Source organism: Betta splendens, chromosome 19 (genome assembly GCF_900634795.4).
Source record: "Betta splendens chromosome 19, fBetSpl5.4, whole genome shotgun sequence".
Classification (NCBI taxonomy): domain Eukaryota; kingdom Metazoa; phylum Chordata; class Actinopteri; order Anabantiformes; family Osphronemidae; genus Betta; species Betta splendens.
This window is the reverse complement of record NC_040898.2, coordinates 2,749,299-2,775,968: the sequence shown is the minus strand read 5'-3', so window position 1 is coordinate 2,775,968 and position 26,670 is coordinate 2,749,299. Positions and strand designations below refer to the sequence as shown.

Here is a 26,670-nt window from a genome sequence, read left to right as displayed (position 1 = left end):
TGATATTTTTGCGTCTAACTTATTCAGGTTCAAGAGTCACCTAAATATGAATTTAGGTTAAATATGAAAATGAATACTCTACTAATGTTTTAAGTGCTTCGTGTGCTAACCAATTATTATTCTTCTCCTTTAGGCTGTTCCCATCTGGGTTTACCACAACAAATCATTTGTTTCCCCTTGTATTCTGGGCATCTCATTCATGTCTCCTTGTATTCATGTCTCCGCTGACAACAGGCAACCTTTTATCCTTTGGCAGCACATCCACGTATTTCCTATTCGGTAGTCCTCTTGCCTGGGAGCTTCATCTCAAACATCCTTCTACCAATATAGTCACTATCCCTCCACTGCAAATTGTCAAACCATCCCAGTCTGGCAACCTCTTCCTCTGGATTCAGTCATGTACTTCCTCATTCCACCACAAAGTTTATTTACCTGTATACTCCTACCTCCACTCTTGTATGTCACCCACTTCTGGAAGTAAGAGTTGACTACAGCCATTTCCATCCTCTTACTCTTCTATCTGTCCTATGTTCCTTCCCTTGACACCAAACCTGCCCATCACCTTGTCATCACCTCTGTTCCCCTCACCAACATGCCCATTGACGTCTGCTCCAACCAATATTCTCTCCTCTGGGGATACTTTCTATGACCTAATTTAAGTCGCTCCAGAATCTCTCTATTTCTAACTTTAGACTAATTAGCCTGTTTGAGACTACCTCTAAAACATTGCACCTCAAAAATTCCACCTCATATCCTACACACACAGGACATCTACCTTTCTTCTCTCCATCATGTCTGCCAAGTCCCTGCCTTTCCTTGTCATTGTATCCACGAACCCATCTGCCTCATCAACTTTTTCAACCAACAGTAGTTTAATTTCTACCGGCACCCTGTAGGTAAACAGCATCTACGTTGTTAACCCAAGCCTCGACTGATCCGTTGAGGGATTCCTATTGATGATGCGCATACTGTATGTTGTCTGACGCAACCTCATATTGGCCACTGTCCTGTCAGGTGGATACAGGCTGCAGTCTGTGTATTTCACGCTGTGCAATAAAAAGGGCACATAGAAAATGATAGAAGACAAAATAAATACTCGATATTTTACATCGTGGCTTATAGATTGTAAATTGTAAAGTCAATATTTAAAAGTTGACACTTGTGATAGGCTTTTAAAACATGCCATATAAGCCTTGAAATGGTAGCATGAATTTAGAGCCCTGTGAAATTGTCTTGCAATCGCACAGTGGTGGCTTTTTGTCTTCTTTACAATTTTCACAAACCCAGTAGTGAGTATGGCAGTCTTTTAAAAGACATAAATTCCTTAGGGGGACATTACAGGCAAACACTGCTAAAAGACTGAATAACAATCATTTTATTACTTTCTACACCCTCCTATACAAGATTCAGTTCATGAAGGGTGTATAGGTTGTTGCAAAGAAGGTCTGATTACAAGTACTGTATAGTCTGCTGACGTACAAAAACACACCAAGCATTTGTTTCCTGAAACAACCAAAGGCAAAGAATTTAGGCCTTTAAGGCCCCTAAATCAAAAAACTTTGTTAGTGCTATTAGGAGAATAGCAAGTGGGAGTAACAGCAAAATCGGCAGAAATAATGGCAGCTGCAGCGGAAAAATATATAGTGACAGCAGTTGTGACAGTGCATTACAAATATATGAAGCTATAGTAGTAGCCAGGTAGTATCAGTACTGTCAGGAGAAATAAAGTTGTTATTAATAGAAAGCGTTCATGTATTAGCAGTAGTAGCAGCAGAGCTGGTGGCAGTAGTAATGTACTAGTAGCAGCACTAGTGGGATTTGTTGCATAAGTAGTAGATGCAGTCGAGGAGAGAGGGAGTCTGAATAGGAAATAGCAGAAGTAGATGGAATCAGATTCCGTAACCGACTTTACCTGATGATGTCTTTGTGTCCATTTCTAGCTGCTAGATGGAGGGGCGTGGTTGAAGGGGGGTCCATGATGCTGTGCCGTCCTACCCCTGCTGCCACCATATTACTTCTAAGCAGCAACTGAGCCACCTAAAAATAAAATGCAGACACCAAAGTGTTATGCAAAGCTCAGCTTGTGCAGCTTGTGTCAAAGTACCACAGCGATGAGACAAAACCGCACTGGTGTCAAGGAGGTAGGAGAAACGACACAGTCACAGAAACTGGATATCATCACGTTTACTTAAATAGTTTGAGACACATTACAGTACAGTTCTGCCAGGGCGAGTGAAGGTCAGATGGCAGCAAAGTGGTAATGATGGTGAATAGGTCAAGCTACAACAGTGCAAAGTCACATACTAAATAATAGAAGCATGAAAGAATGACAGGTTGGGGATGTGAAGGGATGTAATGTGTGTCTCCAGCTAGTGTGGTTTCCTCCCACATGGCCAAAGATATGCAGTCAGATTGACTAAAAATGCCACGTTTTCCATAGGTGTGTGTGTGAAAGTGAGTGGTTTGCCTGTGATAGTCTGGTGACCTGTCCATGCTGTTGCCCAACTAACGTCAGCAGGCCTGTAGCCCTGACGAGGAGGGGAAAAAGGAGAGTGAGTATTGTGATTTTGAATGTACAGTATGTTATGCATTTGTGTATCCATGAATAAATTGAAACAACATGCACCTTACAGCCTTAACTGAAAAGCTGAGAAATTGCAACTTTGTCAAATTTGAAATTATTCAGAGTTTGAGTATTGTACTTACTTTATTTATCATAGACATAAGAACAGCAGCTCATGCTGCCACAGCTGCGAAACGTCTTGAGGTTTATGAGTTACTGGGCATATTGGGTTGAATTGGACTTTACAAATATACCTAATGAAATCCCTAATTTCGCATTGTATATATTTGGTCATATGCACTTGGATGTAGTGTGTGTCAGCCTACATGCTTCAGGAGCTGCTTTTAATTAAAAAACAGCATTTGACTCTGCTAAGCAATCTTAGATAAACATAACAATAGAAGCCTCCTTTCAGACAGAACGGCCAATATACAAACCTGATCAGACTGTTTTTTCACCAGCACCTTCTCCCCAAGAGAAGAGTCCTGCAGTGTTACTGTTACCTGATTTAATTTTGATTTAAAATGAAATCTATCCATCCATCCATCCATCCATTCATCCATCCATCCATCCATCCATCCATCCATCCATCCATCCATCCATCCATCCATCCATCCATCCATCCATCCATTTTCATCCGCTTATCGGGTCGCGGGGGCAGCAGTCTAAGCAGAGAGTTCCAGACTTCCTTCTCCCTGGACACTTCCTCCAGCTCTTCCGGTGGGACCCCAAGACGTTCCCAGGCCAGCCGAGAGACGTAGTCTCTCCAGCGAGTCCTGGGTCTTCCTCATGGCCTCCTACCGGTGGGACATGCCCGGAACACCTCCCCAGGGAGGCGTCCAGGAGGCATTCGAACCAGATGCCCGAGCCACCTCAACTGGCTCCTCTCAATGTGGAGGAGCAGGGACTTTACTGGACGGATCTCATCCACCCCCGCTGCTCTGCCACCGAGGAGCTTACCAACTACCTCGGTGACATCAGCCTGGGTGATGGGCGAGTCTGCCTCTGAGTACCCTGCCTCTGCTTCCTCAGCAGAAGGCATGTCGAAGGGGTTGAGGAGATCCTCAAAGTACTCCTTCCACCATCCAATAACATCTCCAGTTGAGGTCAACCATCAGCTGCCTCAGGAGTCCCACAGGTCAACCAGACCTGGTAGGACTCCTTCTTCAGCTTGATGGCGTCCCTTACCTCCGGCGTCCACCACCGGGTTCGGGGATTACCACCCCGACAGGCACCGGAGACCCTGTGTCCACAGCTCCGAACGGCCGCTTTGACAATGGAGACGGAGAACATGGTCCACTCGAACTCTATGTCTCCAACCTCCCTCGGAATCTGGTCGAAGCTCTCCCGGAGGTGTAAGTTAAAGGTCCGTCCGACAGAGGGTTCAGCCAGGCGTTCCCAACAGACCCTCACAATACGTTTGGGCCTGCCAAGTCGTTCCAGCCTCCTTCCCTGCCAGAGGATCCTACTCACCACCAGGTGGTGATCAGTTGACAGAAACGACTACAAAGTCTATCATCGACCTCCGGCCTAGGGTGTCCTGGTGCCATGTGCACCAATGGACACCATTATGTTCGAACATGGTGTTTGTTATGGCCAAACTGTGTCTAGCACAGAAGTCCAATAACCGAACACCATTCGGGTTCAGATCAGGGAGGCCGTTCCTCCCAATCACGGCTCTCCAGGTATCACTGTCGTTACCAACGTGGGCATTGAAATCTCCCAGGAGAAAGATGGGGTTGGAGCGCTTTCCAACACTCCCTCCAGAGACCCCAAGAAGGCTGGGTACTCCACACTACCATTTGGCCCGTAAGCACAAATGACAGTGAGTGACCTATCCCCCACCCGAAGGCGCAGGGAAGCGACCCTCTCGTCCACCGGGGAAAACTCCAACACATGGCGACTAAGCTGGGGAGCTATGAGCAAGCCCACACCAGCCCGCCGCCTCTCACCGCAGGCAACTCCAGAGTAGAAGAGGGTCCAGCCTCTTTCAAGGAGATGGATTCCAGAGCCCAGGCTGTGTGTGGAGGTGAGCCCGACTATTTCTAGCCGGTACCGCTCGACCTCCTGCACAACCTCAGGCTCCTTTCCCCCAGTGACGTGACATTCCATGTCCCAATAGCAAGATTGGGTATCCAGGGTTTGGGTCGCCCAGGCATGGAAATATGCATGAATGCATATTTTTGGACTGTGGCAGGAAGCCAAAGGACCCGGGAGGAACCCACGCGAACACGGCTAGAACATGTAAAACAAAGACATTCAGTCCGCCCCGGGAATCAAACCTGTATGAGTTTCACTGTGAGGCGACAGTGCTACACACTGCACCACCATGCTGCTCGTATTTACAGCATGCAGCCGTTTTTTTCCCCATTTTCCATCAAAAGACAATTGTTTGAAGAACAATGATCTCATACCTTCAACCTTCCAAACTCACAGGCCAGATCGAGAGGAGTCCTTTTGGCATCGTTTGTCAGGCCCGGATTAGACTTGTGCTCCAGCAACATCTCAGACTGAGGGTGAAAAATAAGCGTTATGCTTATTAATCTAACAAGGTTAGGGCTCCATGAGGCTTAAATGTGCCCAAGATACAGATATATGCTGAAAATATAAAATTTTATCCATAAAGACATAGCAGGATCTAAATGGTGTGGCTGGAAAATGGAATGTGTGCTTAGGCTGACTATACATTCTTCAAAAACAAACACAGAGGGAGAGAAGAAAAAACATAAAGAACTGGGGACTCTACCTCAGAACTATGCCTTTGGTGTCAGTATGTGAGTAAACATACTCACCACTTCATAATATCCATATTGAGCAGAAAGATGCAATGGAAGCTGTCCATCATGGGAAGGTGTGTTTACTGAAGCTCCAGCTCTCAGCAACAATAAGACAGAGTCAGGTTTTCCTTGCCATGCAGCATAGTGGATAGGACACATGCCTACAAACAGGATGGAATGAAGACATTCTTCTATGAATTTGGTGAATGTCTGTTTGGTTTCATATAGTCTCTCCTACTGCCTCATCTTGAATGTTACTACGTCACTCGTGATACAACACGTGTGGCACGCATGTCCAAAAATACTTTTAGTAGACAAGGGAAAGTTTTTTTCAAGGGAACTTTTGAAGACTCAAATATTTTATTACTTAGACAAAGACAAAACAAAGACCTGATGGTCTAACTGAATGCTCACAGTATAAAGCTAACAAGCAGTATTTGGGGGGAAAGCCCTTGGTCTGTTTGGGAGTGAGTGAGAAATACCGGAGTGGAGTACGTGAAGTGACTGTCAGAGACAGCGGCTTTTTGGGAGCGAGGGAGAAAAGTTAAACCCAGAGCAGAGTAACAAAATCTTTAGCCTTCTCTAAGGGCTCTTCGGACTCTGAGGGCAAATGGGTAGTGACTGGAGCCACGAGCTCTCTAATTGTGTGTGTGTTTGGTAATACTCAGCTATTCCACCATTGTGATAGACTACCATTGGTGTCCCTGATATCCACTGTGGCCTGGGCCTCCAGCAAAAAAGACAGCAGCTCTGCGGTGCCAGTCATAGCAGCATGATGGAGTGCTGAGAAGCTGCAGGAAAGACAAAAGAGGAAAGGAGAGGAAAAAGATGAGGAAGAAGGAAGAGGTTGGCTGTGTTCAGAAGACCACTGTGTAACCCAGGTTGAAATTCCTCTGCTCCTTGAACGCCTCTCTGGATTCACGTTGTTCGTCAAGTGGCCAATCACGTTCAGCGTGGCGCCACATACAATCAATGTTTCTGGGCTCATTCTGTAAGACTGGAGCTAACAGATGAATCAGCTGCTAGAATGCTGACTGCCATCGAGTGAAGCGCCTGGAATTGGCCAGGTGTGCCTGGTGGGCCGATGGTTGGCGAGCTGCCCAAGTTAGGCCAGGAGCCTAAGGATTAACCGCTATACTCGCCTGCGGATCTGTAGGAGGTTGGACATTGAGGTCAGCGCAAACACACACATACACCCGCTGCTTTCCAGTTGAGTGTGGTTGCCCATTTGAAGGACCATACCTTTTTGGACTATTTGGACTGGGTTGTAAAATAGCAGGTGTTCGTGCTTTTGAAGTGTATCTGGTTTAGTGCATGTATTCTTTTTCCTTTTGTTTTTTTCCTGCAGGACTGTAAATAGTGAAATGAATGAAATGAAGTGCTGTGATATGGTTGGGTGTATGTATATAAATAAACGTGGTATCTTTGCAAATCTCCCGTTCATCTGATTATTTACCCTTTTTTCCAAACACCTCCTTGAGATGAATTTAGTCGTCTTATTCTTAGTTTTTATAACTACCTCTGGTAACTATTACAAGTATAAACCATTTAAGGTTATATATTGTTACAACTGCTTTACATGGTTTAAGACCTGACACAACTAAACCCAACAAATCCCACATGGAGTAAGCATTTAATTGTGGACAATCAATACATAATAAGTTGTAATTTAGGTTGACATCTGTATCTCTATTTATCTGTCTGTTTATTCCATCCACTAACCTGCCACCATGGTTCTACATGTGAGTAACTGTGTATCTTTCTCCCTGTCCTCTTCTATATAAATCTTCAGACTCAGCTGTGAGTCACCTGTGATTTCATTGTGAAACAGAGTGAAGCAGCGGAGAGACTCTTATGTTTTATTTCTTATACATTTTCCAGGACATATGCACCATAAGTACGTAAATATAACTCTTACCCATCTAAGTCTTGATAGTTGATGTTCAGTTTCTTGGCTGAGCCCAGCAGATCTGGAGAAAAACACAAGGGTATGGGAAAAGAGGTAAAATGCTACTATTGGGTGACATGGTGACATTTTGACTTCTCATCAGTGCCGGCGCTGAAACGTGTAGAAACAAATTTAAGATTTTTTCCCACTCACCTTGAAACAGACACTATTGCTTGCCCAATCTTTTATACATTGTGTACTCCTAAACATGTTATACTTTAGTTCTATAACCTGTTACTGTAATCAGAACATAGAATGGAGATACATTGACAATATTGGCAAAGTCTTTGAAATACTATTTACAATGTCTCCAATTGAATAACACCAATTTACTTAAATGTCCCTTATTATGCAAAATCCTTTCTAGGCTGCACGCAAACACATACAAAATCCTTTTTTCTCAAATTTTGCAAATTAGTCCCATACCTTTGCAGATTGGTTTGGTTCAGACTTCTTCACATCATTGACTGTCATCACACAATCCCACCTCAGGCTCTAACCAAGATCCAACTACGAAAGAATCTATATGGCACAGATTACATGCTTGATCGGCATGAGAATGGAATACGTGCTTCTGCAAAGGGGTTAGTGGGGGCTCATATGCATAGCAAGCAACACATTGGAGAATTCTGTTCTGTTCTGCCAGATTCACACACACATTCAGTTTAAAACACTGAAAATGCGCAAACACCTTATTGAGACATCCAGGTCCAATATACAGTACATTTAGCCTGGAAGGCATAATAGGGGAACTTTAGAGAACCTTCAAAGCTGTTTAAAAAGTACCAAAGCTGTTTGGCCGTTTTTAAAGCTTGACGTATTAGTTACATATTTGCATAAGACATATTAAATGCATGTGTCTCATACATATCTATCTTCAGTCCCTAAAGAGGATTAGGAAATCTTCTCACACAATTCAACATCCTTGTGTGTCCTACAGCAGAAACCCATAAAGACTTACTGCCCACACAGCAAAATAATCTGCAGAGGATTTTGAACAGAGAGCCATTCATTTTGGTCAATGTCCCACATTGTTTTCTCCGAGCGAGAGTAAGAGTTTGCACTAAGAACAGCTAAGGAAATGATAAGTCTAATATTGTTATTTAACGTATAACTAAAGACCCTGTTTATAACATTGTAGGGCAAAAACATTTTATCAGATTGTGCTTATAGAGCAAGTTACCACTAAAGCCTTCTATATAAAAAATATTACTACAGCATTCATCATTAGACAGCAATCAGGGAAAGTTTCTGAATAAGCCCATAATAAAGTTATTTAGACTGGAATGCTTAAAGGTCCATGCACACGCTTTTTTCATGCTACACAATGCTAAGGAATTGGACCTTGATGTCTCAGTAAGGTGTCTGTAACTTTTCATGCGAAAAAGCTCTGTAGATCGCCCACACCGCCCGTCTGAAAATGTCTGTATTAAGCTTTCGTCCACAACGCTCTGTTTTAGGGCTGTGTCACAAGCGAAGTTGATCGCCACACCCCTTTGAGGAAGCGCATAGCCGTGATCCGCCGCAGGGATCAAAAGTCACGGTCACTGAATCCAATTTAACAGTGAAACTGGCTACCTACGTCTAACTGGCAATTTCACATTTAATTTAATTTATTGATTTATATAATGCACAACTTGATTAGCTAACGCTAATACTAATGGTTGCCAATAAGCAGCCTGAATTAATAAAACAGAATATTCATAACACAACCACAGCTTGTTTGGGAGCAAAGCTCGATAAACTGATATAAACTAATTTTTACATGTTTTTTTTTCTTTCTCGTGCAGCTACTGTGTCAAAATAATTTTTCCATAATGGGGTCTTCAGCTGCTGCTTAAATATTGCCGTATTTGTCTGTAATTAAGTGCCAATGTGGGAACGGTGAATGCCTACAGGTGTGACAGCAACTGTTGCTGTCAAGATATTGCATGTGTTTTTTATTACTCATTACTTTTATTAATGTGACATGGTATTTGAAATTTAAATTTCGATAAATCTTACCTCAAGGCGCCTGAACCAGTTGTCAAACCTACTCTCATGTATGGTTGATGATCCAGGACTGGAGTCAGAATGATTCAATGTGTATTCATTACAGAACATATTTAATATACAGTATATCAGACAATTACACATGCATGGAATAAATCCATATTTTAGAAATTCATCAACAGTTTTAGAACTTTTTACTATTTAGAGATTAATCATAACGTACCTAGAAACTCTGGTTTACAAAAATAGTTTTGGTTCTAAAAACATATTGACCTAATATATTTTTAATTGCTTTTAGTAAGGTGTATGATATATCAAGTGCTAATATATAACTAATAGAAATGTAGTTATTGTTTTATTCTTCATAAATTTAACAGTAATTTGTCTGTGTGTATCTCAAGTTGTTGCAGGTCTGGATCAGGGCAGTGTTTCCTGAGGAATAAGGACTTGTCTGCTGGACCTAGACCACCTGTGAAATACCTAAATTATTGTTTTCGTGGCAATATCTCAATAAAAGTTGACATATTATAAAACATTTGTCTGTTTTCCCTCATAAAAAATAGTTCAGTGAAACAGTAATAGTCAAAGCCAACTTTATTGTCAACAAATGCACCAGCACTATAATGCTGGATAAGTTACCTTCACAGCTCAATGTGCAGACCACAAAATGAGGATTCATAGTTATGTTGAAAGCACAGATTGTGAAGTGGAACAAGTAAAGTCGTGGGCAGTTAGCTCGGGAGATGTGAGGATCTTTTTGTCTTCATCACTTTTTGGAAGACATCGGAAGCAGTGCAGCTGCTGTACAGATGGAGGATGCAGCTGTTTTCCTTGACACTACTCTAGAAGGTATAGAGAATAGAATAGTAGATTAATGAAATGTCCAGTATTACATATGTATCTCACAACCTTCACAAATGTAAACAATATATAGAGGTAGTTAGATCAGTTTTAATGGTGTTTGGAGCAAACACGTTTTGAACTTAGCTTTTATAGTGCTGGTTTGTTAAATCTTGGCATGACATTAATGACCTCCTTTCTGTCAGGTTGCTCAAATTCTGCTCAGAGGCCTGGTAGGGACAGGGTAAGGTCCTCCATATAACGACCTGAGTCCAGCAAGACTTTATTGAAGATGGTCTCTATCCCATTTTCCACATAATCTGCACCATAACACAAGAATTACAAATTACAAATTACAAATTACCCGTCAACAGACTAAAATATCAAAATAAATTGACCAACTGCATACAGAGCAAATATATAGACAATAATATAGATCAGATTATGAATACTACAACTACTGAAATGTGAAATCCAAAATATCTGTCAAATAATACTGCCTATTGGCCAACAAATGATCATACTGCTGTTTAATGTACATACCTTTGCTCCTGAGGTAAGCAACAACTGTTCTACAAGGTAGCCGTGTGCCCACAGCCTGCAGTGGCATGTCAGTTTAAGAAGAAACCTCCTTGCCTTTTGGTAGCTGGGATACGTCAGCCTGTATCAAAAAAAAAACAGTCACATTTACAGTTAGCTGACTAGATAAGCAACACATACAGTACGAGAAGACAGCAACAACATACATGTTAGACTTAGATAGAACTTGCCATAACAAATTCACAGGTCTACTTGGGCTACGACGTACATACGACAGGCTTGGTAGTAATTAGAAACACAGCTGACTCTCACAACTTACTATCGCAGCCAAACCCAAGTTGTACTAAACGTCATGTGGAGGCTAGCGCTAGCCACTAACGCTGCGCTACCATGGCGCTACCATGGGGCTAGCCGTTAATATGTGAGCTAAGTGAATGACCTCAGTACCATATATCACACAATTCGAATCGGACGAATGCTGGAGAGGCTTGGAATCATCCAAATAACATGGCAGCACCTTGCATCACTGTCTCTCTCTGTCACTGTAGCTGTTAGCATTAACTGTTCTAGCAATTAGCATTCCTTACACAGGAGGGAATCTAGATTATAAACAAAGAAACTTCTGGAGTGCATACATCAAATAAGTATCAAGCATGTACCTACGTTTGGGGAAGCAGCAAGTGGATCACGTCTTGTAGGAACGGAGCGCTCGTTCCCTTGTTTTCAAAAGAAACGGAGGTGAAATGGTGTCCACACACAAAGAAGCATCTAGGCAGCTGTCCATTTACAAGTAAATAAAATGTCAGTTCGTGTCACAGTGAGTGACTTCTTCTTCTTTTGTCTTTTAAATGGCGGGTGGCAACCAACTGAAAGGTGCATTACTGCCACCTACTATGCTAGAGTGCACAGTGAGTGAGTGAAACGCAATGCTGCAGGTACATTTAGGGGTCCAGGTTTGTCTGGGCGGGGCCGAAGCTGGTTCTGTGAGTAGTCAATAGAATGCAGAGATACATAGTCTGCCAAATTTGAAACAATTGAACCGGATTGGATAAACTCTCAAAAATGTCAAATAAGTAGGGCGTGTACTTCTAACACACCAGGAGTGTCCTAACATGAACAAGGTAGTCATATAAATGTACCAGAATGTCCAAAAAGTGAATTTTACATGTGCAGGGACCTTGAGGCCTGGAGGCACAACAACACATTGATAATTAGACAGACTGAGGGTTAGGGCATGGCTGCTTGCCTAAACAGGGACTGTATAGTCCCAGTAGTGTGGAAAGAACAGCCCTTTGGGAGTTCTTGTTGGAACATGAGCCACCATTCTTCACATACCCAGTAGATGTACAGTAAAGCAACATAGTTCAAGCTGCGATTTGTCATGATTGAGAAGACTATTGCATACAGCTCAAGAAAACATCAAATCCACAATCTCAGAAAATTAGAATACTGTAAAATGGTTCAATATTCTAGGCTCAAAGTTTTCCACTCTAATTATGTAATTTAGTCATACGACCTGCAAAGGGTTCCTGAGCCTTTAAATGGTCTCTCAGTCTGGTTTGTAGGAAGGACAATTATGGGGTGGACTGCTGACCTCACAGTTGTGCAAAAAATCATCACTGACATCCTCCATAAGAAAATGAAAGCCTCAAAGGGTAATTGCTGTATCAAAGCACATTAATAGAAAATTGTGTAAGGTAAAAGTGTGGAAGATAAAGGTGCAGCAGGGATGAGGAGTGGCTCTTCTCTAAATATGATTGCCTTATATTTGGTAGCAATTGCTAACAGTTGCAAAACAAGCTTGTAATACTCAGCCATCCTTTCTTTCAATTAAACATCCCACTAATAATCAGTTATCAGCTAGCGTAGCAGATAGCTTATTTTCCTGCTATGGCTTCCCCCTCTCCCTTTCCCTCTGTTCGGTGCTCAGAGTGTCTTATGTTTAGCTTATCCTCTGCCTCTTCTATGATAATGGTATCTGTAATAAGTGTATGCTAGTTGCAGGTTTGGAGGCGAGATTGTTAGAATTAGAGTCTCAGCTTCACATCTTAGAAAGCAGGCCAATTAGCCAGGGTCCTTTAGCCAGTGCAGAGCCTCCTAGCTTAGATGCTAGCAGTTCCTCGACAGGCCCCACACAGCTGGGTCATGACTGGGTGACAGCTCCTAAGAAACGTAGCTTTAGACAGGCATGGTTCCTCACCAACCGCTCACTTAGTGGGCTTTGTGGCTAATTAGAGCAGTTTGGAGCAGTTGAACAGAGCCTCTCTACGCTCTAGTAACATGGCTATGTTGCTTAGCCTCAACTACTCAGAGTGAAGTGCGGGAGCCTTACATGCCTCTCCATGCTTCCAGCATTCATCACAGTAAATGCTGAAAGCATTTACTGTTATGTTGTTGTAATCTTTGTCATTATTTTCTTTAATTCTTCCGTACGTTTTTCTGCACCTAACTAGTCCCGCATCCTTTGAGCTACAGAAACCATTCCAATATCAAAATGTTCAGCTTTTTAAGGTGAAGTGTGCTATTACTTTTCTCATTCATATGTTTTATATTTTTCAAGTTATTAAGCTTTTTTTTAAACTTTTTTTGTCTCATTGAAATGAATGGAAAAGTGTTTCAATGCATTGTGGGTAATGCACCATAACAGAACATGGTGTTACAAGGAGTGACCCTTGCAATGAATAATGAACAAATTTTGGATTAGGCTCTTCATATTGACATATGAGATTAATCTTTATACTTAAATACAATATTTTTTAAATTATTTTTAATTAAATTATTTTTTAATCACAGATGTATGTGAGAGTTCCTCTTGTCAGGCAAGAAGGAAGCAAGGCCAATTGACTATATGTTTAGTTAAATCCTGTACTTGTCTATAGGTGAAATCATTCATGTCTCAGTTGCTCAGATTAGACAAAGAACAATTGCAATTCTTGGTAAGCTCCCTTTGTATAAAGCAAGCCACATTTGTTTTTCACACACCTAACAAACCAATGCTCGTTGATGGTCACTCCCACACACAATCCCCTCACTCACGGTGTACCACACAAAAAAGAACAAAAACAAAAAGAACACATTACAACCATACATGAACGAGATGCTAAAATAATTTTACCAACGTTATAAAATTTTCTGAATCGGCGCAGCTGCAGTAGATAAGGGATTGATCTCAGTAGCACTTTGACTTACAAATCAAACTCCTAATGCTCACAGCAGCTCTATGCATATCATTGATGAGTTCATTGCACTGTTGATTCCCCATAAGAGTAGGTGTGGACATTAAGCTTTTTTAAACTACCTGGTCTGTCAAATAGTTAAGGGGGTGTTTTGAAAAGTCATGTCATGGAACAGGCAGGAACCTCCACTGATCAGCACAAAGAGCTGGAGTGAGGCTGATTTCCACCCCAGCTTAACAGGCTTGTTATTCCAAATCCATAGAGTTTATCACAAAAATAACTATATATATATAATAGCACACTTCTCCTTAAAAAGCTGAACATGTTGATATTGGAATGGTTTATGTAGCTCAAACGATGCGGGAGTAGTTAGGTGCGGAAAAACGTACGGAAGAACTTAAGAAAATAATAATAAAGACTAGATAAAGCATTTCCATAAGAAAATGCACAGTGAATGCTTCCAAGCTGAATGTATTCCTGAAGAATTGCTGAAAGTAGCTTAAGCTCTGAAAACAGCAGGAAGCGTCTGAGGAAGGTAATGCATAGCTGCATTAATCTAAAAATCTGTTTTGCATATATTCTTTATCATTTCATGCAAAATATGTAATTTCACTGGTGCCTTAGTCAGGACTTGAACCAGAGTCTGCAAAGTCAGAGTCAATCACTTAACCATTGAGCCACAGTAACTGCTGATAATATATGTCTAAGTAGCACTATACATACTATTTTAAAAACTACTAAACTGAATGTTTTGCTGAAGGATTGCTGAAAGTAGCTGGAACATTGAAAACATAGTTTGAAATAGCTGAAAAGTTTAATGCATAGATAAATATATCTAATGATTAGTTTTTTGAAACAAACTGTATGTGCACAAAGGAAACAAAAATGCCTGGACTTAAGCCATTATTATTTCTTTCTACTCCTTTACAACCATTAGATGTTTATGTTCCTGTAAGCAACTTGGTTTTATATATTGCTGTTGCCCTACATGGGATTCAAACCTGAGACTGTAGGCTTCAGAGTCAAGGCCCTTACCCACTGAGCCAAAGGAGCTACTACGATCAGTTTACATGGCTACATTACACATCCTAGTTTCAATGGTAAAAATCTAGTTTGTTTTAATAGAGAGAAGAAAAAGCTTCATATTTCCAAAAGTATAAAAGATATAACTAAGAAAAGTATTAGCACACTTCTCCTTGAAAAGCTGAACATTTTGATATTTGAATGGTTTCTGTAGCTCAAAGCATGTAGGAGAAGTTAGGTGCCGACGATTGTAGAAACGACTTAGAAAGGAAATATCAATGCTAACACTAGATAAAGCATTTCCAAAAAAATGCACAGTGAATGCTTCCATGCTGAATGTATTGCTGAAGAATTACTGAAAGTAGCTTAAGCACTTGAGACAGCTGAAGCAATCTTTCTTCTGAATATTGTTTAAAGACTTGCTTGGGCTGGGTTTCGAACCAGGAATTCCTGCATTACAGGTAATACTTTATTGTCATTGGGACTTTCTAAAGGTTCTTCATTTATGATATAGATTACTAATATAGTGAAACATTAAGGATATAACTCACTTCATCTGGGAAATACAAATATTTATGCAATAATGTGATTGCATAAACATACCTCAGACAGGAATGGAACCCAGATCTCTCATTCCAGAGTCAAGGACTTAAACCATTGAGCTACTGGACATAACAGTTGCAGGATGACTTGGCTGAAGAGTTTCCTCCAGATGGAAAGAACTCCTTTGTCATTTTCACGTGTTTATTTTATTAAACAAAGACTTGAGAGTTGCAACAAACCCAAAACGCCAAAGCTGAAGCAAATGAGAATATTTTAATACAAAATCATGCATCATTCATTGCAAATTCAATTTTAAAATATTGTAGTGGCTCACAGCAGTTAGTCCCGCCCTGAGCCGCTAAGGCTTCTGGGTAAAACAACCTTTTCTCGTGTTTGTATTCTTATAGTTTAAAGTTAGGATTCAAAAAATTTTATGACTTTGGTAAAATTAATTTAGCATCTCGTTCATTTATGGTTGTAATGTGTTTTTTTTTTGTTTTTGTTCTTTTTCGTGTGGTACACTGTGAGTGAGGGGATTGTGAGTGGGAGTGACAATCAACGAGCACTGATTTGTATGGTGTGTGTGAAAGCTCACAAAGAGGGGCCATTGTTGAGTGTCTCTTTGCCTGCAAAGTCTAAGTTGTTTAATTGCGACATGAATGATTTTATCTCCAGATATATACAAATATTGCTGGACAGTCATCAATTGGCCTGCCTTCTTGCCTGACAAGAGGGACTCTTACATTTTTTTTTTGAATGTTGCTGTAGTCTTGTATAGTGTTACCCTGAGCCAAATGTGCATAGTTTAATACAATTTGTTGGAATAATGCTTTTTCAAAGCAGAAAATCATTCTGTGATTAAAAAAATATTTAATTAAAAATAAAATAAATTAAAAAATATTGTATTTAAATTTAAAGATTACTCTCTTATGTCAATATGAAGAGCCTAATCCAATAATTGTTCATTATTCATTGCAATGGTCACTCCTTGTAACACCATGTTCTGTTATGGTGCATTACCCACAATGCATTGAAACACTTTTCCATTCATTTCAATGGGACAAAAAAAGTTGAAAATAGCTTAATAACTTGCAAAATATAAAAGATATGAATGAGAAAAATAATAGCACACTTCTCCTTAAAAAGCTGAACATGTTGATATTGGAATGGTTTCTGTAGCTCCAACAATGTGAGTGAAGTTAGATGCGGAAAAACGTACGGAAGAAGATAATAATAACCAGATAAAGCATTTCCATAAGAAAATGCACAGTGAATGCTTCCAAGCTGAAAATATTCCTGAAGAGTTGCTGAAAGTAGCTGAAACATTTAAAACAGATGAAAATAGCTCAAGCATGTAAAGCATAGTTGAATGTATCTAAGGAGAAATATGAATTGATTAAACAGTGCTAAATATTTGCAGAAGAAGCTGAAGTAGTTGAATTTCATATGGAGGAAACACGACAAAGATTTGGTGAAATTAACGAATTTCTGAAAATCAAGGAAGTGTGTAAAGGTTTGCTTAATTTGTTGAAATATAGCCAAATGTATCAAAATGGCTAAGTATTGTAATTAAATAGTTTTGATTTCAAGAGCTGAATGAGTAGCTAAACGTTTTGGAAATATTTAATACGGCTTAAATTTGCTACAGAACAAGTATTTGAATTTAAATTGATAAAAGCTGAAGCTTTGAAGGAAGTGTGTGCAGATAATTGCAAAAAATAGTTTCATTACCTAGTTATAATTAACTAGTCAAATGCACAAAAGCGATATTTAGGCTAAAGAATTAGATTGGTGCTTTTATTTTAAAAGTAATTTGAGGAAGTGTGTGTCCTAAATTGCTAAACTGGAAAAAGCGCCTATTAAGTAGTCATAAATAACAAAAAAAGCAGTCAAAAGCAGAAATCAAAAAGGTTAAGAGCTTAGTTAGTCGCACTAAAAGTTTAGTACTCTTATTTTGAAATGATTTACAGGAAACTTGTGTGAGTAACTGTTAAATTGTTTCATCAACTAGTAATAATAAATCAGTAATTACTTATAGACTCATTGCCGATTCATAATTGACCATTCAAAAGCAAAAATTATTCTATTAAGGCTAAAAATTTTAGGTTTAATGCTTTAATTTTAAAATGATTTAGAGATGTGTGTGTTTATAGCTAAACTTTAAAATAGTCTCATTACTTGTCACAATTAACCATTCAAAAACAGAATTTATGCTATTAAAGCTAAAAATTTGGATTGGTACTTTTATTTTGAACGGATATTGAGGACACCTGTGCAGGTAATTTCAAAACATTAAGATTGTCTTCATCTAGTCCCAGCTGAACGCAGAAATATTGCCATTTTTAGCTAAAGATCTGGAAAGGGGCTTTTATTTTGAAAGGATTTGGAGAAGCTGTGTGTGCATACTGCACACACAGCTTCTCCAAATCCTTAGTCTAAATAACTAGTCATAATAAACCTGTTTAAAGCAGAAATATTGCTATCTTTAGCTAAGGATTGGGGCTTTTATTTTGAAAGGATGTGGAGAAGCTGTGTGTGCTTAATAGCTAAACTGTAAAACAGTCACATTAACCAGTCACGATTACCCATTCAAAAGCATAAATAGTCCTGTTAAAGCTAAAAATTTGGATTGGTGCTTTTATTTTGAAAGAATATGGAAAAGGCCAGTGCAGGTATTTGCTAAACATTATATAAGTAACTAGTCATAATAAACCTGTTGAAAGCAGAACTATTGTTATCTTTAGCGAAAGATCAGGATTGGGGCTTTTATTTTGAAATGATGTAGAGGGGCTGTGTGTCCTTAATAGCTAAAATATGAAATACTCTCATTAACTAGTCACAATTGTCCATTCAAAAGCATAAATAGTCCTATTAAAGCTAAAAGTTGGATTGGTGCTTTTATTTTGAAAGATTCAGAGGAAGTGTCTGAATAATTACTGAAAAATCAAACAGTGTAATGCCATCCATCCATCCATTTTCATCCGCTTATCCGGGGCCGGGTCGCGGGGGCAGCAGTCTAAGCAGAGAGTTCCAGACTTCCCTCTCCCCGGACACTTCCTCCAGCTCTTCCGGTGGGACCCTAAGACGTTCCCAGGCCAGCCGAGAGACGTAGTCTCTCCAGCGAGTCCTGGGTTTTCCTTGGGGCCTCCTACCGGTGGGACATGCCCGGAACATCTCCCCAGGGAGGCGTCCAGGAGGCATCCGAACTAGATGCCCGAGCCACCTCAACTGGCTCCTCTCGATGTGGAGGAGCAGCGACTCTACTCCGAGCTCCTACCGGGTGACAGAGCTCCTTACCTTATCTCTAAGGGAGCGCCCAGCCACCCTGCGGAGGAAGCTCATTTCAGCCGCTTGTATCCGTGACCTTGCCCTTTCGGTCATGACCCAAAGCTCATGACCATAGGTGAGGGTAGGAACGTAGATTGACCGGTAAATTGAGAGCTTTGCCTTTCGGCTCAGCTCCCTCTTCACCACGACGGACCGATACACCGACCGCATTACTGCAGCCGCCGCACCGATCCGTCTGTCAAACTCACGCTCCTTCCTTCCCTCACTCGTGAACAAGACCCCAAGATACTTAAACTCCTCCACTTGAGGCAGGAACTCTTCTCCAACCTAAAGAGAGCAAACCACCTTTTTCCGGTCGAGAACCATGGCCTCAGATTTGGAGGAACTGATTCTCATCCCAGCCGCTTCACACTCAGCTGCAAACCGCACCAGCGCACGCTGGAGGTCCTGGCCTGATGAAGCCAACAGGACAACATCATCTGCAAAGAGCAGAGATGCTATCCTGTGGTCTCCAAACCAGACCCCCTCCGGCCCCTGGCTGCGGCTAGAAATTCTGTCCATAAAAATAATGAACAGAACCGGTGACAAAGAGCAGCCCTGCCGAAGTCCAACATGCACCAGGAACAGGTCTGACTTATTGCTGGCAATGCGAACCAAGCTCCTGCACCGGATGTACAGAGACCGAACAGCCCTTAGCAAAGGGCCCTGGACTCCATACTCCCGGAGCACCCCCCACAGGATGTCACGAGGGACGCGGTCGAATGCCTTCTCCAGATCCACAAAGCACATGTAGACTGGTTGGGCAAACTCCCACAAACCCTCAAGCACCCTGCTGAGGGTATAAAGCTGGTCCAGCGTTCCACGACCAGGCCGAAAACCATTGTTCCTCCTGTATCCGAGGTTCGACTATCGGCCGAATTCTCCTCTCCAGTACCCTGGCATAGACTTTCCCAGGGAAACTGAGAAGTGTGATCCCCCTATAGTTGGAGCACACTCTCCTGTCCCCCTTTTTGTAAAGAGGGACAACCACCCCGGTTGTCCAGTCCAGAGGAACTGTCCCCCTCCTCCACGCGATGTTGCAGAGGCGTGTCACCCAAGACAGCCCCACAACATCCAGAGACTTGAGGTACTCAGGACGGATCTCATCCACCCCCGCTGCTCTGCCACCAAGGAGCTTACTAACTACCTCGGTGACCTCAGCCTGGGTGATGGGCGAGTCCGCCTGAGTCCCCTGCCTCTGCTTCCTCAGCAGAAGGCATGTCGGAGGGGTTGAGGAGATCCTCAAAGTACTCCTTCCACCGTCCGATAACATCCCCAGTTGAGGTCAACAGCTCCCCACCTCCACTGAAAACAGAGTTGGTAAAGAACTGCTTCCCCCTCCTGAGGCGCCGAACGGTTTGCCAGAGTCTCTGAGGCCGAGCGATAGTCCTCCTCCATGGCCTCACCGAACTCCTCCCAAGCCCGAGTTTTTGCCTCCACAATGGCACGGGCTGCAGCACGCTTGGCCTGCCGGTACCCATCAGCTGCCTCAGGAGTCCTACAGGTCAACCATACCTGGTAGGTCTCCTTCTTCAGCTTTATGGCGTCCCTTACCTCCGGCGTGGATGAAGTAATAAATAATATGCATAGAGCTGAGTAAAAATTGTGTCTGTAGTGACGAGTTAAAGACAGAAGTTCTATCTTTAAAAAGTGTACCCTCGCACTCTAGCTGTGACATAACGCACTCTAGCTCACGTAATACACAATAATGGAAAAGCTGAGAAACAAGCCAGTTGAAAGCAGAAATGTATAGCTGATTGGATCTGGAAACAAAAGGTGAAAGCCAAGGACTGAAGCCATTGAACCACAGTATATACTGTAGTTCAAAGAGGACTCACTGTAGCTGAAGAGCTGTCTCCACAGCTGTCTGAGCCGCTAAGGCTTATGGGTAAAACAACCGTTCTTGTGTTTGTAGTTTTATAGTTTAAGTAAGTATTCAAAAAATGTTATGACTTTGGTGAAATTAATTTAGTATTTTGTTAATTTATGCTTGTAATGTATTCTTTTTGTTTTTGTCTGGTACACCGTGAGTGAGGGGATTCTGTGTGGGAGTGACAATCAATGAGAAGCGCTTTGTTGAGTGTATGTAAAAAAAAAAAAGTAGAATAAGTGTAGGAATTAACTGGACAGCCAGTTAATTGGTCATGCTTCTTGTATGAAAAGAAGGACTCATACATTAATTTGTTAAGTATTGCTGTAGTCTAGAAAGTGTAAACTAAGTCTATTGTGCATAGTTTAATACAAAATGACGCACCAGTGATTTTTCTGCTGTATAAGCAAAAGGTCAAAGCTGAAGAGCATTCTGTGACTAAAAAACAATTATAATTTTTATAATATTGAAATGCCTAAAATATTGTAAATAAACATAAAAATTGGTCTTTTGCGGTAATATGAAGAGTCTAAGGCAACAATTGTTTATTAATCATTGCAATAGCCACTCCTAGTAACGTCAGTTCCTGTCATGGTGCATTACCCACCATGCATTGTGCTATAAATTTGCATATATGGTTAAATCCTGTAATGTTGAAATAATTCCTTAAAAACACCTCCTCAACTATATGAAAGACCAGGTAGTTTAACACTAGAACTACTGGGTTTTCTAAATATACCCATTCCCACTAGAAGGTGGTCAAATGATCTGCTCGGCTAGCTGAGACCCTGAATCATCTGTGAACAGCTGCCTTTGTTAGGTAAAGGGGGCCATCACTGACGCACTCTAGGTGGTGGGTTGCGTGGGCTTGCTGACCCTGCTCCTGTCTGCAAGGCTGCACAGTTCCTATGAGTCTAAGAGTGACATCCACTGTTACAATGTTCAACCGCTATGTGCTTGGATTTACAACGTGAAAGGACGAGTGTCATTGTTGCGGTCTCACCAAAGGAAGCAATAAGATATCATCATCAATAATACAATAAGACAGTTTTAGATCCTTCTCAAATGTGGCGAAGCTTTGTTTATTTACAAAAAAAACTAGTTCAAATATTGTTTGCACTGTAACGTCATCAAAAATTACAGAAAAGATGACAGTACACTCATCAAGTTTTAACAAATGTGCAATAAAAAATATAAACAGAAAACGCTTGAAAACGTTTTTTATATTCCGTATATTTCGTTATTACTGCTTTCACCTGTAACACATAAAGTCATTGTAGAGCTACAACCATGTTCCTACAAAGTTAACCAGATGTTTATTTCGTTATTCCCTCTTTCATGTCCGTCTGTTGAATGAAAGTGGGCGTGGCCATCCACGTAACAGAGCAGGCTGGGGGAAGGGGAAACGCTCATCAACACGCAGGACAAAGATCTGCGTTTCTCTGCTGCTACAGCCTCGGCTGCGTTGGGTTGTTAGTGTCCCTTTCACCTCTACCACATGAAATGTGTTCCTGCTAAGTTGATCTTGAGCTGCTATCAGAATCGTTTTTATTCCCCAGGTTTGAACAGGGCAAACATTATTTTTATTTACAAAAAAATTAAAACGTTCACATGTGATTTGCCCGCTTTGATGTAGACAAAATTCTTGAAAGCGTTTTACATTACATCCCGTTTATTTCGTTATCCCCACTTTCATATCTGTCTGATAAATAAAAGTGGGCGGGGCTATCAGTCCCGTAGCAAAGGTAAGCGCTGACTGTGGGGGCTGGGCGCATCAACATACAGGACAAAGACCTGTGTTCCTCTGCCACAGCCTCCTCTTTCAGCCTGTTGCTTTGGGCCGTTATTCCCCCACTTACTGGAGCCACATGTTGACAAAGTTGACCAGCCGCTTTCATGTAGACACCAAACTCTATAAAGCATTTTACTTTACATTCCGTTTATTTCGTTATTAATATACATGTAATTGCAAATGCTGCTCTGAGCTCTTTTACTTTGATGAGTTTTGTGTCTACATGAAAGCGGGCAGAACAACGTCCATGCGTGTGTCACGCTGAAAGCGGCTGGTGAACCTCTTGGGAACATGGCTGTAGCTCTGCAATGACTTTATGTGGTACAGGTGAAAGGGAAAATAACGAAATAAACGGAAATATAAAACAGAAACGCTTTCAAGCGTTTTCTGTTTAAATTTTTTATTGTTAAAACTAGATGGGTGTACTGTCTTTTTTCCTAATTCTTAGTGACGTTACAGTGCAAAGCGTATGGGATTTTTTTGTAAATAAAAATAATTAAATAAATGGAATATAAAACGGAAACGTTTCAAGCGTTTTCTGTTTATATTTTGTAAATAAAAATAAACCCGGTGAATAAAAACGATTCTGATTCTGAAAGCAGCTGATCAACTTCGTAGGAACACATTTCATATGGTACAGGTGAAAGGGACACTAACAACCCAACGCAGCCGAGGCTGTAGCAGCAGAGAAACGCAGATCTTTGTCCTGCGTGTTGATGCGCGTTCCCCTTCCCCCAGTGTCACCGCTCTGGGACGTGGATGGCCACGCCCACTTTCATTCACCAGACGGACATGAAAGAGGAAATAACGAAATAAACAGCTGGTTAACTTTGTAGGAACATGGCTGTAGCTCTGCAATGACTTTATGTGGTACAGGTGAAAGGAGTAATAACCAAATAAACGGAATATGAAACGGAAATGCTTTCAAGCGTTTTCTGTTCACCCAAACTAGATGGGTGTACTGTCATCTTTTCAGTAATTTTTAGCATTTGCATGTTGTTGTATATGAATAACGAAATAACATTTGACAAAACTGTGAAGAGTTCCGTGTCTACATGAAAGCGGGCAGAACAACGTCCGTCTATGACTCACTGCCGAAAGCGGCTGGTGAAACATGGCTGTAGCTCTGCAATGACTTATTATGTGGTACTGGTGAAAGGGGAAATAACGAAATAAATGGAATATAAACCGAAACGCTTTCAAGCGTTTTTTTGGTTTATAATATATTTTTAATTGCACATTTGTTAAAACTAGATGGGTGAGCGGTGTACTGTCGTCTTTTCTGCAATTTTTAGTAACGTTACAGTGAAATAATGTGTGAACTTTATTTAGTTTTTTTGTAAATAAGCAAAGCAGCAAAACTGTTTTATTGTCTTGTTAATGTTTTTTATTGCTTCCTTCGGTGAGACCGCAACAATGACACTTGTCCTTTCACGTTGTAAATCCAAGCACATAGCGGTGGAACATTGTAACAGTGGATGTCACTCATAGACTCATAGGAACATGAGTAGGAACCCTGCTCTGCCTTGCAGGCAGCAGCAGGGTCAGCGAGCCCATGCGTCCCACCCCACAGAGAGCGTAGGTGATGGCCCTCTTTACGTAACAAAAGCGGCTCTTGGCAGGGTGCCAGCTGGAGCGTGGCGGACAAGTGAACACCCAGCCGTAGTTAGGGGTATATGTAAAGGTGTACGTCCCTTAGTAGTTCTAGTGTTAAAAAAGCTTAATGTCTACAACTGCTCTTATGGGGAATCATAGAGAGCATAGAGAGTGTGACTTGTAAGTCAAAGTGCTAATGAGCTCAATCCCTTATCTGCTGCAGCTGCGCCGTTGTCATGGGGACAGGGCTCCACAGGCAGGAACCTCCACTGCTCGGCACAAAGAGCTGGAGTGAGGCTGATTTCCACCCCAGGTTAACAGGCTTGTTACACCAAAACCATCATCACAAAAGTAGTATCACAAAAATAACTTCACTTTATGAATCCCAAGGCTTCAATGAGCACCTGGTGTGCGTTTTATGCTTGAGGAATGAAAATTGTGGCCACAGTCGCGATTTAAAAATGCCTGTCCCTCTGTGATTTTAGTGTTTAGTTTACTGTGATTTTTGTTGGTGCATTACTGGTTACTTGTTACTTGTTATCGTGCTCTGTCCAGGTTTGTGTGTTTGTTTGCTGATGGTGTTAGATACTGTTGTTTGCATGTTTTGTGTTTTAGGATGGTTATTTAGTTTCCTGCTCTGCAGTGATCTTTAGTTTACCTGTGAGTTATATGTGTTAGTTTGCATTATTTATTTCCGGCCTATCCTGCATACGCAGCGTCCTTGGTTTGTATTGTCCTCTGTCTGTATGTTCTATTTATTTATTAAATCACTTATTGTCAGTCCTGTCTGTGGGTCGTGCATTTGGGTCCTCCCTCCAGTTCAGTTTGTAGGCCATTGTAGTCTGTTTCCCCGCTCAAGGAGCGTGTTTTAGAATACCGTCATCTAGTTTGACCCCCGCCCGTAACAATGGTGCATTACCCACAATGCATTGAAACGCTTTTACCATTCATTTCAATGGGACAAAAAAAGTTTAATAAAAAAAAGCTTAATAACTTGAAAAATATGAAACATACGAATGAGAAAAATATTAGCACACTTCTCCTTAAAAAGTTGAACATTTTGATATTGGAATAGTTTCTGTAGCTCAAAGGGTGCGGGCGGAGTTAGACGCGGAAAAAAGTACGGAAGAACTAAAGATAATAATAATAATAATAATAAAGATTACAACAACATAACAGTAAATGCTGGAAGCATTCACTGTGATAATAAAGATTACAACAACATAACAGTGAATGCTGGAAGCATTTGAGCTTCAATAGAATACTTTCTGCCTTTGAATGGTTAATTGCGAATCGGTAATGAGTCTATACGTAATTACTGGTTTATTATTACTATATAATGAAACAATTTTACAACTTAACAATTACCTACACAAGCTTCCTGTAAATCATTTCAAAATAAGAACACTAACTTTTAAGTGGTACTAACTAAGCTCTAAACCACACAATTCCTCAAATTCCTTTCAAAATAAAAGCACCAATCTAACTCTTTAGCCTAAATATCACTTTTCTGCGTTTGACTAGTTAATTATGACTAGTTAATGAAACTATTTTACTGTTCTGCATTTACCAGCACACACTTCCTTCAAAGCTTCAACTTTTATCAATTTAAATTCAAATATTTGTTCTGAAGCAAATTTCAGCTGTATTAAATATTTCCAAAACATTGAGCTACTCATTCAGCTCTTGAAATCAAAACTATTTATTACAATATTTAGCCATTTTGATACATTTGGCTATACTTTAACAAACTAAACAACCTTTACACACTTCCTTGATTTTCAGCATTCTTTTATTTCAGCAAATCTTTTTCAAGTTTCCTCCATTTGAAATTCAACTACTTCAGCTTCTTCTGCAAATATTCAGCACTGTTTAATCAATTCTTATTTCTTTTTAGATGCATTCAACTATGCTTTACATGCTTGAGCTATGTTCATCTGTTTTAAATGTTTCAGCTACTTTCAGCAATTCTTCAGGAATACATTCAGCTTGGAAGCATTCACTGTGCATTTTCTTATGGAAATGCTTTATCTAGTTATTATTCTTATTCTGACCTTTTTTCGATTGCTACCTACTTTTTAACACTTCATCGTAGAATCATCGTTCAACTTTCTAAACGTGTGTCTTTTTTAGGAGATGTGGGCTATTCCTTTTCACGTTTTCAGCTTTTCAACTTTTAACGTTATTCAACTTATTTCATTGTTTTCTTATAATAGTGCTCTATGGGAATCATCATTCAACTTTTTGTCAACTTCCCTCTTTTCATCAGCGTCTGTCATTGTCATACTTTGGTGTAGAAACGTCATTTCAATGTCAAAAGCATCTAAAATCTTTCAACTTTATCAGTGTCAATCAGCATCCTTGTATCTTCTATACTTTTCGACTCGTGAGCGTTCAAATATTGTGTGTTTTTTGTTACATTTTCAGCATTTCCATTAGTGTGTATTGCGTGAGCTCGAGTGCGTGATGTCACAGCTAGAGTGCGAGGGCGCGCTTTTTAAAGACTTCTTTAAACTTCTGTAAAGAACTTCTGTCCTAACTCATCAGTACAGCCACAATTTTCACTCTATCAATGTGTTTTTTTCACTAAATCGTAGTCATACTTGTCTTCTTTCTAATGATGTGTCTTGCTATTGTCACAAACTCATAATTGCGCATGTCAGTTCCGATTTTATTCTCTCCC

At 40.7% G+C, this 26,670-nt stretch overlaps 2 protein-coding genes and 1 long non-coding RNA gene across 4 annotated transcripts in view; 1 reads left to right on the top strand and 2 right to left on the bottom strand.

The window, feature by feature from the left end:
* Positions 1-26,670, top strand: part of LOC129603358 (uncharacterized) — a 395,454-nt gene that overhangs the window by 104,291 nt on the left and 264,493 nt on the right. The window lies entirely within an intron of this gene.
* The window catches only part of LOC114846115 (caskin-2-like), a 73,753-nt gene that overhangs the window by 36,495 nt on the left and 10,588 nt on the right, over positions 1-26,670 (bottom strand). Inside the window, exons 2-6 of the mRNA XM_029134897.3 lie at positions 7,259-7,310; positions 6,034-6,131; positions 5,356-5,501; positions 4,978-5,073; positions 1,913-2,037 (exon numbers count right to left, since the gene is read on the bottom strand). Of these exons, the coding sequence (XP_028990730.3) occupies positions 1,913-2,037; positions 4,978-5,073; positions 5,356-5,501; positions 6,034-6,131; positions 7,259-7,310 (517 nt within the window). The remainder of the gene's footprint in view (positions 1-1,912; positions 2,038-4,977; positions 5,074-5,355; positions 5,502-6,033; positions 6,132-7,258; positions 7,311-26,670) is intronic.
* Positions 9,861-11,556, bottom strand: LOC129603361 (uncharacterized). Its single transcript, XR_008693142.1, has 3 exons — positions 11,324-11,556; positions 10,664-10,781; positions 9,861-10,440 (listed from the first exon to the last, which is right to left on the bottom strand). It is a non-coding gene; the product is annotated as an uncharacterized LOC129603361 (long non-coding RNA).